This window comes from Gadus chalcogrammus, chromosome 9, assembly GCF_026213295.1.
Source record: "Gadus chalcogrammus isolate NIFS_2021 chromosome 9, NIFS_Gcha_1.0, whole genome shotgun sequence".
Taxonomy (NCBI): Eukaryota; Metazoa; Chordata; class Actinopteri; order Gadiformes; family Gadidae; genus Gadus; species Gadus chalcogrammus.
In genome coordinates, this window is record NC_079420.1 from 13,576,695 (window position 1) to 13,588,741 (window position 12,047).

At 41.4% G+C, this 12,047-nt stretch overlaps 1 protein-coding gene across 4 annotated transcripts in view; it reads left to right on the top strand.

The window, feature by feature from the left end:
- The first annotated feature begins 297 nt into the window (after positions 1-297).
- Positions 298-12,047, top strand: part of pot1 (protection of telomeres 1 homolog) — a 30,835-nt gene continuing 19,085 nt past the window's right edge. The window contains exons 1-5 of one of the 4 annotated variants that reach the window (XM_056599324.1): positions 298-482; positions 3,741-3,856; positions 8,689-8,810; positions 9,075-9,147; positions 9,711-9,811. In XM_056599324.1, coding sequence (XP_056455299.1) covers positions 8,703-8,810; positions 9,075-9,147; positions 9,711-9,811 — 282 coding nt within the window. In that variant the 5' untranslated portion in view covers positions 298-482; positions 3,741-3,856; positions 8,689-8,702. The remainder of the gene's footprint in view (positions 483-3,740; positions 3,857-8,688; positions 8,811-9,074; positions 9,148-9,710; positions 9,812-12,047) is intronic. The other 3 variants (XM_056599325.1, XM_056599326.1, XM_056599323.1) reach the window with 3 other exon arrangements.

The following is a 12,047-nucleotide window of genomic DNA, read 5'->3' on the forward strand; positions in this document are numbered from 1 at the left end:
TGTGGGATTTCCTGAATCGATTTAGGAAGGTAGGCTACTGTCTTGTTATGTGTTATTTTTTCAAGCAAGTCTAACACTGAGACCATTTAAAAGGGAGATGTGTCATTATCTAAGGTCGACAAAGTCATAGACGCATAAATATTATTTATATTTCGACACAATGAAGTGAATGCTAACACATCATCCACACCCGAAAAATCCATCACGCCAAATATTTATAGTTGTAAAAAAAAGTACCGCGCGTGTCTGCTTTGTTTTGATTGCGTCAGTGAAGTTGCCAGCAAAACATTGTCATGCGCATGCGCATTACTGCAGCCTGTCAATTCGAATCTAAACGAGGGAAACGGGGGTCTCTTCTGTTGAACTAGATGAAGTTCCTTGCGGTGTGAATAATATCTTATTCTACTTTAATTTCTGCATTGACGAAACGGAAACGTGCTTACAGCTAGATGTGACATGCGGTTATCGTAGCAAGGACCTTGGTGAGTGGATTAGTTGACTAACATACTGGGGCTAACGTTAGTTTGCTAATAATCCCTATCATTTATTCCATGGTGGTATCTATCTAGTCTATAAGAAATCCACTGTTCGGATGTAACTGTTATCAAACACGTTAATAGTCCGTAAAGTGCACTGGGAGCTCGACCATCTTGTAATTGTAGTTGTGAATTCTGATACGTCTCCACATCAATTTGCTAGCTTACGACAGCACCTTGTTACAATTGGCTAGCTTATTTTTCTTACAGTTATTCAATAAAGTGACATATTAGCTGTGATTTATATGACCCAGTAGGTGTAAATGTGATGTGCAACAGTGTAGTTTAAGTATCAACGTTCACAGACCAAAGCTGAATGAAAACCACCACCTGATAGAGCTGATTATTCTAACTGGTGTGGAATTACGCAGGTGTCTGTTTTGGGTAGTTTATCAAAAGTTTGCTGCACAAGAATAACTACATCTAAATTACCTTATGATTCGTTAAGTTACGTCCAACAAGTCACGTTTTCTACCTGAAAACTGGGGAGACACGAATTTTTTTAACATCAGCTACTGTTTTTCACCCTGTTCCCCCTGCATATATTTTGATTACAAAAATGATTTCCCCCTGAAAACAGGAGAGAAAGGTACAAATTGCTTTCTTGGGTACATTTCATCCTTTCAAACGGCTAGTATTAGATGTTCTTCTTCTTCTTAAATGGCAATCTAAAGAAAATAAACAAAATATATTAATTCGATCATTCATAATACTGTTAATTAATATACCAACAGATGTTTTGCTAAAAAAGCTGGATTTGTGGACTTTTTACAGAACCATAGGCCTATCTGAAGTCTAATTTGCAGATTAAAGCTCATGTTTACTTGAATCCATCAGTTCCTAAGAACAATCGCTGCGGTGGAAGCGGTCATGGCCACCTATAAACAAGACAGAGGTCCTGTCCGGCAATGCGCATAGCGTCGCTCTGACAGTAATAGAAGAGCCCTGGGCAGCGTTATGATAGAATAAATTAACTTCATGTGATCACTCACAGTGGGAGGCTTATGGAATTAATAAGCCACTTATCATCTCCCGTCTCTCTTTATGCACATGATTCCCTGCTTGTCTAATCTCCACGCATTGCAGGGCTGTCTCTCTGAAGGCTGTTCTTGTCTCCTCACTCTCTGATGTGCTCCAGACTTTTATCTCCCTCCAAGATAGTGGAAGATACTTATGTCAAAATGCTTATGTAGGTATACAGTGAGAAACTGTCACTTTCATAGTCAAAAGCGGCCGTCACCTTGGTTACATGCACCTATCCAAAACGGTAACCACCACACTTCAGGCTGATGGACTGCTATGTCTTTTCTTCTAGGTTTTCTGGTCCATTCTTGATCTTCGTTGAGGTTTTGACAACTTTTGCTGGACTATGCTCAGAATAACTGATGCAGAGTAGACCCATAAATGTCACCAATGAAGGGTAGAGAGCCATGATGTAGGCTAGCTAAAGTGCCTTTTCGACGCTGTAGTACTGTATAATTTGGTCTTTAGCTGCTGGAGCAGAGGATACTACTACTTATTTTCCTGCCTGTGAAAATTGACAGGTCATGGTCCTGTTGGAAGCCCCAGCCCTGGTTTAGCCCCCAGTGATTTATGTAAGCTTAGCATTAGGGTTGGCCCGAATACATCATTTCAAGCTTGAAATATTCGTTAGGTTTCGAGACGAATATCCGAATATTCAATGGCGAGAAGATGCAAGAAAAAAATATCAACTGCCTGTAACGTAGCAGGAGGAGACCAATGCTGCAGAATTTAATCACAGATCGTTTTTTCCTTTTAATTTCTAAAGTGGATGAATTGGTAAAACAAATGTGTTCTTTTATTAACGCTAAATAGGATAACAACTATCAGGTGATCTTTTTAAGCTGGGCTGTCGGATCCCGGATCCCTCATCTGTCAGAGTTCTGCTGGGTTATGGCAGAGCTTCAATGCAGCCTAAAAGTTTCAGAATGCACCCGATTTTCAAAGTATGAGAGTAGGCCTATCTTTTTGGTGTCTTTTGGACTCGTTGAACGTTGAAATAGCTGCTAATTACATTCATCATTAAAATCCTTCTATAACCGGGGGGTTATTAGCTTGCGTATCCTCAAACTGGACGGCAGCTGTCTAAGTGCTACGGGAATATTCAAATAATGTTCAACTGCAAAACTAAGGAATGATAATTCGATCATCCAACTATTTTCTAATGGCTTGATCTTAACTACACTTTAATTTGTTTTTGTTTTGTTTTCTGCTCCAATTACTGAATGTAGTGTCCACCCATTCGATAAAATACATATTTTACCCCTGACTATGCATGGAAGGAGGCAATGCTCCTTCAGCAGACTGCTTAACTTGAATGATTTTAGGAGTATTCCTTACCCTTGAGAGGGTATAGGATTAGAGGCGGTGTCATATAATGTGGGCCTATATGTACGAAATGTACTAGAACCGGCTTGGTTCTGGCTCTGGTCCTGTGATACGTGTGGCACCAGAACAGTACATGTCGTTGTGCAGTTGCCCCCCCCCCACCGTGTCTGCCAGGCATCCGTGACTTTTCACCAAAAGGCTCTGAAGGCCTCGGTTATGTCATCTTGGACCGTGGCCTGCTGTTTGACTGAAGATGTCAGCTCGCTTTTCCAGTGCTTGCCACTGATCCGACAGCCCCCTGCTGCCACTGCGCATTCTCATGGGCTGCTGTGACATGGCTACCTCGCATGGTTGCTGACATCAGGCAGATGTGACAGGAGCATGAATGATGAGACCATCAGCAGATACAGTCAACTCAGTGGAACAATGGAAGAGCCATCATGTGCAGTCAGTCAGTCAGTCAGTCAGTGCAGTGGCACAATGGAACATCATCCGCTCCTCTACGGAGGAAAGGAGCGGATGATTCCAGATCCTCTTCTGAGGGTTACTTAGTTCCTTTAGTGTATGTGAGAAGCAGTTATTCCCATTTATATAATTGTACTTCTGAAACCTCTCACAACAGTTTCAATGATTATTAAAACACCCGCCTCGGGTAATCGCACAAACCAACGCTTAAATAATTGTCTTTGGCATTTTGCTTAATGTCACATTTTCTTTATTGTCATTCATATTGACGTATTTCAAAGATGCCAACTAAATTCAAATTCTCTCTCTCTCTCTCTCTCTCTCTCTCTCTCTCTCTCTCTCTCTCTCTCTCTCTCTCTCTCTCTCTCTCTCTCTCTCGCATATTTTCAGGCTTGTTGCTCTCTTTGCCAGTGGATGTGAGGCGGTGGTACCACAGTTCACCTATATATGTCAGCAGATCCCCAAGTTCCTCTTCAGGTCAGACCCTAGTGTCTGACGCTCTTCAGGTCAGACCATAGCACACACACCCTGGTTTAAAAGTGATCTGGTAGATAGATAGTCATGCGTTAATGTCGTTATTGTAATTTGTAAAACATGTCGAACCTAGGAAGAACCTGACCTTTTTTAGTCCCAACTAAATGCATGACTCGGAAATGGCGGGGGCTTTATTTTTGGTTAATTAATTATATATCCTACTCCAAAACTTTGCCAAAACACATTTCAACATGATTTAAAATGTATCTATAAAATGTCTATAAAATAACTACAAAACTATTTCAGAACAATATGTTTGTAATTTTTAAGGATTGATGAGGGCTTGTTTATTGGAGTCCACGTTTGTACTCCTTGCCCCTGTTTGTACCCCTTATACATAGACACAGTAGTACACAAGATGTAGTCATGCAACACTGTCACAAGACACTTGCGTACAGACCCTTTTAAAAAGGGTTGGCAGAAGGATGACGATTTGGCTAAAACTGGCCCTTTTTTAGCTGAGGTTTCTGAGTCTGCTCCCTGAGGGGAGGAGGGTTAGGTGTTGGTGGATTGGCTGCTGTGGGTCATGATATTATGTTTGCCTTAGGGGTCAGTACGGAGGTGCTGTGATCTGATGGTTGGAGGTGGGCAGTCCAATTATTTTACCAGCTCAGTGAGTGATTTTAAAAAGCATATTTCTACTCACTGCGGCGACCATGTGGTAAAAAGGGATGACTCCATAAAGGAGACCTGCCTCAACTATGCTGTGATGGAGAAGATGTGGTTGGAGAGTTGTTTCTTTGTCAGAATGACGGTGAGTCTCATACAGCTGATAGTTAGGGGTAACGAAAACAGATGTTTAAAATATGTGTGGTCCTCAGAAAGGGTGAAATTCACACAGGAAGACAGTGTTGTAGCTTTTGAAGCTCAGAGATAAACGCCTACAACAGCATCAAAATCAATGGTTGTGTTGAAGTTCAAAGCGCAACCTGGTAATCTAGGTATCTAGAGATATCTGGACCCAGCAGTCCTGTGGGGGGATGGCCCAAAGCCTGGGCTGATTACCAACAACTCCAATGTTTCCTGTTTTGTTATAGAGATATTCTATCTATTTTCATCAACAATTGATTCCACTTTGAAGATGGTCGTAAACAAACCAACGGTATACTTTCACTAAAAGAAGAATAGATTGTCCTTCAAAGCTTTTGTTGCAAAGAAAGAAGTATTTTTTGTTGTTGTAAGTGCTGCGTCGCCCGTTCCATTGCTATGATGTTTGTAGGCCTGTCCAATTGTGTCCAGAGGCATTTTGGTCTGCTCCCGTGGGTGATGCCCCTTGGTAATCAAAAATAAACGGAGAGCTTCCAGACTAATTACAGTTTGCAATTTCGTCTGGGGATGCCAGGCTAGCTGGGTCTCTGATTAAAGGAGAACCAAACCCCAACACCAGTGGATTGGTTTCATGATTCCACCTCTAGGTTTGACACATCCTTGTCTTCTTTCTTCTTTTAGAATATGGTTAGACGCTTTTTGTTCGGTACAAAGCGAAAAAGACCCGATAGCATTTGTTGGGGTCAACCTTTCATGAATGGCAAAGCACCACACTCATAGCATAACGTACATTAGTTATGCCAATATCTAAAAATAGTTGTCTCGCTCAGTTTAAAAATGGTTTAGTTTCTCAAAGTCATCTGTGCCTATGTGTTACCCTTGCACTAAGTTTACCGACCTGATGAAAAATAGGTTTGCGAGTTGTTTGGCAGAATAATTCCTTTGCTGCCGCTATGAATACTGAAATAATTAAAAAAAAATAGGTCATATGTATACCGCTTTTGTAGTTTTGAGGAGCCTGAAACTGAACCATAGACTATGAACTGTAGCCCAATAACTATGGCTCTTGACTCTGGAATTATGATAATATAATATATACTACTCTGCATTATGTGGGCAGTTTTGAGAAACCAGTCAGTAAGCTCCATTTTTAAGTATCCAATCAAAACATTCCAATCAACCATTCAGACCTCCCTTAAAGCCTCTTCCCCAAAACACGTTACTAGGTTTTTAGCTTTAGCAATTGCTCTACCTAGCCTTGTGGAAGACTCCAGTCATGTGCAATGCAGTGCATGTGCAGAATGTGCGCGGGTAGATGGGTTGACAGACGGGTAAGCCATCCAATCATTTCATTCTGGCGAATGAAATGATTGGCTGGGTAACCTGTCTGTCTAGGATGGGCTTATTGAATGCCTTTATGACAGATACCAGTTTTGCTTATTTTATTTGTCAATTTGATTTATTGATTGCTTTCAGGATGTAAAGAGAATTTCACTTCTAAAATAAATTGCCTACCGTAGTTTTATGTAGACTTGTGTTTCTGGAAAAGTTAGCTTCCTGACACTTAGGAATAGCTTAAGCTGAAAATCTGTTTCAAGTTGTTTGAAATGTGGTCAAAACAAAGCACCTGAATTTCTCAAGTCTCCTCGAGGCCTGAGGGTCCTCTTTACCTGTCGTCGACGGGATAAAAGTACCCACAAATGTGGTGCGTAGTACGCTGTTTGCCTTTCCCCTGTCCCACTTTCTCTCTCTTGCTATTTCTCTCTCGACCTCTCGCTCTTTCTCTGCTGAAGTACTCAGACATTCTCTCTCTCTCTCTCTCTCTCTCTCTCTCTCTCTCTCTCTCTCTCTCTCTCTCTCTCTCTCTCTCTCTCTCTCTCTCTCTCTCTCTCTCTCTCTCTCTCTCTCTCTCTCTCTCTCTCTCTCTCTCTCTCTCTCTCTCTCTCTCTCTCTCTCTCAAGCTAATGTCTGCCCCCAGGAGAACGCCTTCCCTCCGCTCCTTTATGTATTTGTTTTTTAATAATTCAGCCATTTCACTTAAGGATTTTGATGTAAATAGATTAGCTTTTAGGCCGGTCATATAGGATCCAAACTAGGCCCTCGGGACCCTCTATGTTCTCAGAAAACACACATAAATATTAAAATATAATCTATAAATAAAGATCCTGCTCACGAGATCTAGATGACATCTAACTGCTTAGTGGGCAACTTAAAGGTGCGCTTGGCATGCTTTTTATATGGTGCTTTATGTTTACTCGTTTTTGGTAAGTTGTTTTTTCAGGGCTATATCCATAGATGTTGGCATATCACTGGCAAAAATTGCTAGCAAAAATGACTGCAGATGTGCGCACAACTAATACATCGGTGCACTCAAATTATTATTGCGAGCACTTTTACTTAATTTTCTTCAGAAGCATTCATGTCATATTTCTGACATCCCGACAACAGAACACTTTGCGAGGAAGAGACAGCAATTGTGCGCATGGGGGCACCAGTTGCCTGCTAGTGCCCGCTCAATTTATGATTTGAGAGTGAATTTGTGTCACATGCCGCCTTATCTATGCATTGTTTTCTTTGCTCCTAAAGATCCATAGATGAAAACACATCAGCCACATTTATGGAGGCTAACCTTATTTACACAATGTAGTTTTCCTTTAGTTCTCGACCACACACTGCCCTACAGCCCTGGTCCCTCCCTCTGGTCCCCGGTGCACGGCTCCTGCCCCTGCTCTGCTTTCTGGCTGGCTGAGCAGCTGAAGCTACGATTGGCTGACTAACTTCCCCTCCCAGGCTGTCCCTGCCTTGTCAGCCCTGGCCACGCTAGGTAGCGCTAAGTGACTTTACCAAGGCCAACTGCCCTGGAATCACACTAACACGCTGTGACAAGAAGCTCCACACCACCTGCTGGAAACATGGCCGCCAGGGCTCCTCGCATCCTCCCTGTTCTCCGTGATCCGCCGGAGAGGACGACGCTGGCCCTCCTTCTGATGGAATTTCTCCTCCGCAAGCGCTACGACCTGCACTTCACCCTAATCAACCAATAGGGTTTAATCTGCGTAGCTCCTTGCATAGTATCTTGTTCGCTTCTTTTCGTGTCCCCCTCAAGTAGCGTTTCCTATTGTCCTGCTCCTCGTAGGACTGGCCTTACGAGATGGACGATAAGTCATGTATGCAGGGTAGGGTTGCAAAGGGGTGGAAAATGTACGGTAAATTTCCCGAAACTTTCCGGTAAATTACCATGAAAAGTTAAGCTTAGGAATTTTGGAAATATTACAAATCTGAAACTTATGGGAATTAACTAGGAATTTAAGGTAATTTTATCGAACTGTATCATATCCAAACATAAATATATATATTTTTTGTTATGTAGACATCCATGCAGAATAACACTATAAAATAACAATTAAAAGACTATAAGAACTTAAAAAACATCATTTTAGCAGATTTCTTTTTAAGTCTAACTTTAACAAGTTCTAATTATTTTATTCTTTCACTAGAGAACAAAATCATGAATTTTGAGTTAAACATGCTCTGGGCTCCAAAGTGTAGTGCAGGGTTCCAAGAAGTCATCAGGGCACATGTGATGGAGGAATGCACAGTGCATGTAGGGGGTGTAGTCTCAATAGCCCTTCAGTAAGCAGTGTGCTAGCGTGATTGAGGAATAGCATAGATAATCAAGTTTACTTGCATGAAATATGGTTGTGTTAATCAAGATTATGCTAAAATATATTTTCCCCAACTATAATTAAGTCCCATGTTAAGAGCCAACCTTTAATTTCGTAAATTCCCGTTCTATTCCCATAAATTCCTGTTTATTCCCATGGAAAGTTTCCAACTTTGAAGATTCCCGGATTTTGCAACCCTAATGCAGGGCAGCCTGTTATAGCGGAGGACGTGACAACCCGATAGTTGGATTGCTTGCCGTTCAAAATCTAGGCGTCCATCTTGGCCTGTGTTATTCAAGCTCAAATAGTGCGATGTGTACTTGTCAGGTTTTGCAGTCAAAAGATGGCTTGTGTTGTTTATGTTTTCCCAGAACTTTGTACTACCATGCCAGGCCGCGTGGTGGTGGACCAGGCCAATCCCGGGGCCCACCTAACCAGGATCCCAATCCCTGGGATCAGCACGGCCACAGACAGCTCCCAGGCCTCTGTCAAGGTGTGTACATAATGGACATGGCCACAGGATACCTGCTGCTCAACACGGGCTTGTTGATACAAAGTCATTGTGATTCAACCTGCATCTTCTTTCCTTTTGTCTTTGTTCAATTTGAAACAAGATGAAATACTTTTCTCTGCCACATTTTGAATTGATAGTATAGTATGGTATCATACATGTCCACGATAACACCATGTCAAAAATAACGTCCCTTGTAGCATAACATATGCTGGTCGTTAATGCCTTTTGTTGTTGTCCTTTCAGGGGAAGGTGATTAAGAAAGGCCCACTGGTCTCCCTTGGAGATGAGGACTTTGTCCTGAAGGCCATTGTTGAAGGTACTGCATTGATGCTAACAATGGCTGTCCGTTCACTCTGTACAGCTACACTCTTAAGATAAAGGTAACAATTAGGTCTTACCTTTTATTGTTTTTGTCATCAAAGTTGTTTTTGAGTACGTCTGGGCACCTAAACATGGTGTTTACAATCAATGCATAGTAGCTAAGAGAGGGTTTTAGAGGAAATAGGTAAATTGCCTTAAATCAGAACACAGGTTCTTCGTCGCCATCTGGTAGCTGTATGGTTCAATACCGATTGTTTGACATGGTGTCAAACAATCGCCCTGACCTTTCAATAGAGAGATCAGGTTAAAAAAAATCTTCAATTTATGTTGGGTTATAGCTTTATTTACTCTAATCCACTAGTATCCACAAAAAATATTTCACTTGCACGACAATCTCACAGGTGTTATCATTCTTTTGGTACCAAGATCACCTCCAAGTGTTGGGATATATTTTAAAATTGCAAAAAAAAGAAAGTACGGTAAACAGGAGTTCTCATTCAGCAGCTCATCATCATTTATTCTTCAGAGTAAAAGCCTCTTGATAACTTTGTCTCTCAGATGAAGAGTCGGTTCGAAGCTCGTCATCAAGAAACGGGTCCATCAACGTGATCTTGTTTGGAGGGCTGGCCAAGGACTTCTCTGATGCTGTCAGTCTTGGGGTAGGATATCCACTCTCTGCTTTCCTAAATGTCTATGAAAGATTTCTTCTCCAGTTCAGATCAGGAAATGATGCATCTTACTACATAGTTCATTTGGAGTGGTGTACACATAGGTTATTTAATCTCTTTGGAATGGCTGTTAATTCGGTGCTCTGTCAGGCTTTTTAATTCATTAATGCATTTGATATAGAACCATTTTGCTGGTCGTGAAAGTAAGATGCTGTATGAACCATGACCAATGCATTTGTTTTGCATCTAAATGTTACCGTTACCGGGAACACAATTAGCTCGGCTGTCACCGCTGCAATTCCCTGCAGGTTTTATGCAGATCCAATAACAGTAACTATTTGGTGCACGAACGAAATTAAGATTCTTCGTCGTGTGGGTTAATTAACTTGACCCACAACTTATAGTATTCAAAACATTTCAGGAGGATTTTTCATTTATTTAATTAAATTAATCTAAATGAATTTAAAGAAAATAGATTGTCTATTCATAAGTGCATTATGTGTCAGCCAGTTTGCTGAACAGAACTTGAGACGAAGGAAAATACTAAAGGCTGAATATATTATTAAACGTCATGTGTTTTCATTTTGTTAGAGTATGGAAGGACGACCAACTGCATTCATGTAAAAATATTTTTTTGTCCCACTATATCAACATCATATTGTCTTCTTCAAAAATGGCCTTATTACTGATATCTATTTAGCGTGACTATCTCTGTACTCTCAAAGAAAGCCGTCAGTAGACTCTTGGTGCTGTCAGCTAATCGCCAAGTAGCCATCTTAACGGCACAAACTGGAGTCGCCCACACCACAAACAAAGTGGTGCTCGATGTATGAGAGCTACTGCTGTAGCCACATCATTCCCTCCCACGCCTCCTAATTCTGGAAGTCAACAGTCTGGGCTGCATTCCCTTTGACACAAATTACATTCTCCTCCGAAAGGATCACACAGATAGCACATTGTACAATAACAATCTCCTTCACTCCTTCATTAATCTATAAAACAGCAGGTTGTATAGATTAATCCCTGATACTGTTGGGTGAGTCTGCAACTCCAGGCATGTCTAGAGAATCAGGCCCATTAGGTTCATCATTTACCAGAGTTGTCCTTTCACACATGTAGCACACAACAGGAGATTGTCCGTGCCAGACGTGTTCTCACATACTGGTAATACCCTTTTTGTTTTAGGCATTGTTTTGTTAACGGCACATCCAAGATGGGGGATGTTACTACAGATTAATCCGTAATCCTTGTTTTTGCATTTATCAATACATGTATTTGGCTGCTTCTGTAATACATGTTTTAAGCCAGTGTTCTGAAAGGGACCTTATCAACGGACGCTGTGATTTCTTATTTTTTGTTGTATTGACCGCCACCACCCACCATACCGGAGAACGTACAGCAAGATAAATTCGTTGTGCGGTCTCCGAGCTAAGTCCGGCTCTATTCAGACATTGTCTCAATATCATATTGCAAAGACTTTCTGCTAGGGAGCCGGCAGGGATAAATCGATGTCTGGGCCAACTGAATCGGCCATTTGCGTTCTCATTTACAGCTCCTCCGGGTCTGGTCTTCATAAGTTCAGGGTTGCAGTGCATGTGTGAAGGGCGTTGGAGACATAAGGATAGCACGCGTCCCATTTCATCAGGAAATAAGCATGCTGATCTTCTTCTATGAATCAAATTTGTTGACAATAGAGGAAACAATTTTGAGTGTCTGATGGGCTAGTATATATTTCACTTTACTGCATTCTGCAGGATGTATGGTTGGTTTTACCGTTTGACTTAAAATAAAGAGCAATCATCTTCAAAATAAAAATAATCCTCACTCCGGCAAAGCATCCAAGACCTGTTCTGCAGACAGCGCTGAATTGAGCGGTATGTACAGAGCAAACTGTACTGGTCAGCAGCATCCCTGACATATCTAAGGAGACATTTTCCTTGTTGACCACAGTCTCCGGCCTAATACGGCCAAGGAGAAGATATGCAATCACAATGTAAAGCTTATGCGTAAACTGGATTTATAATTCATTAGTCTACTCTAGACTATGTTGGTTGTATTACTATAGTTTTGGTATTAATGTGTGATGATGGTGTGGCAAAGGGGATCATTTGGTCTGGTAATGGCAAGTCTGGTAATGGCTCTAGGGTTGGAACACACAGCTGATCCCTCTATTTCTGATTCTTCTCTGCAACTACTCTGCAAAACGGCAGATCTTGTAAAGCTCTCC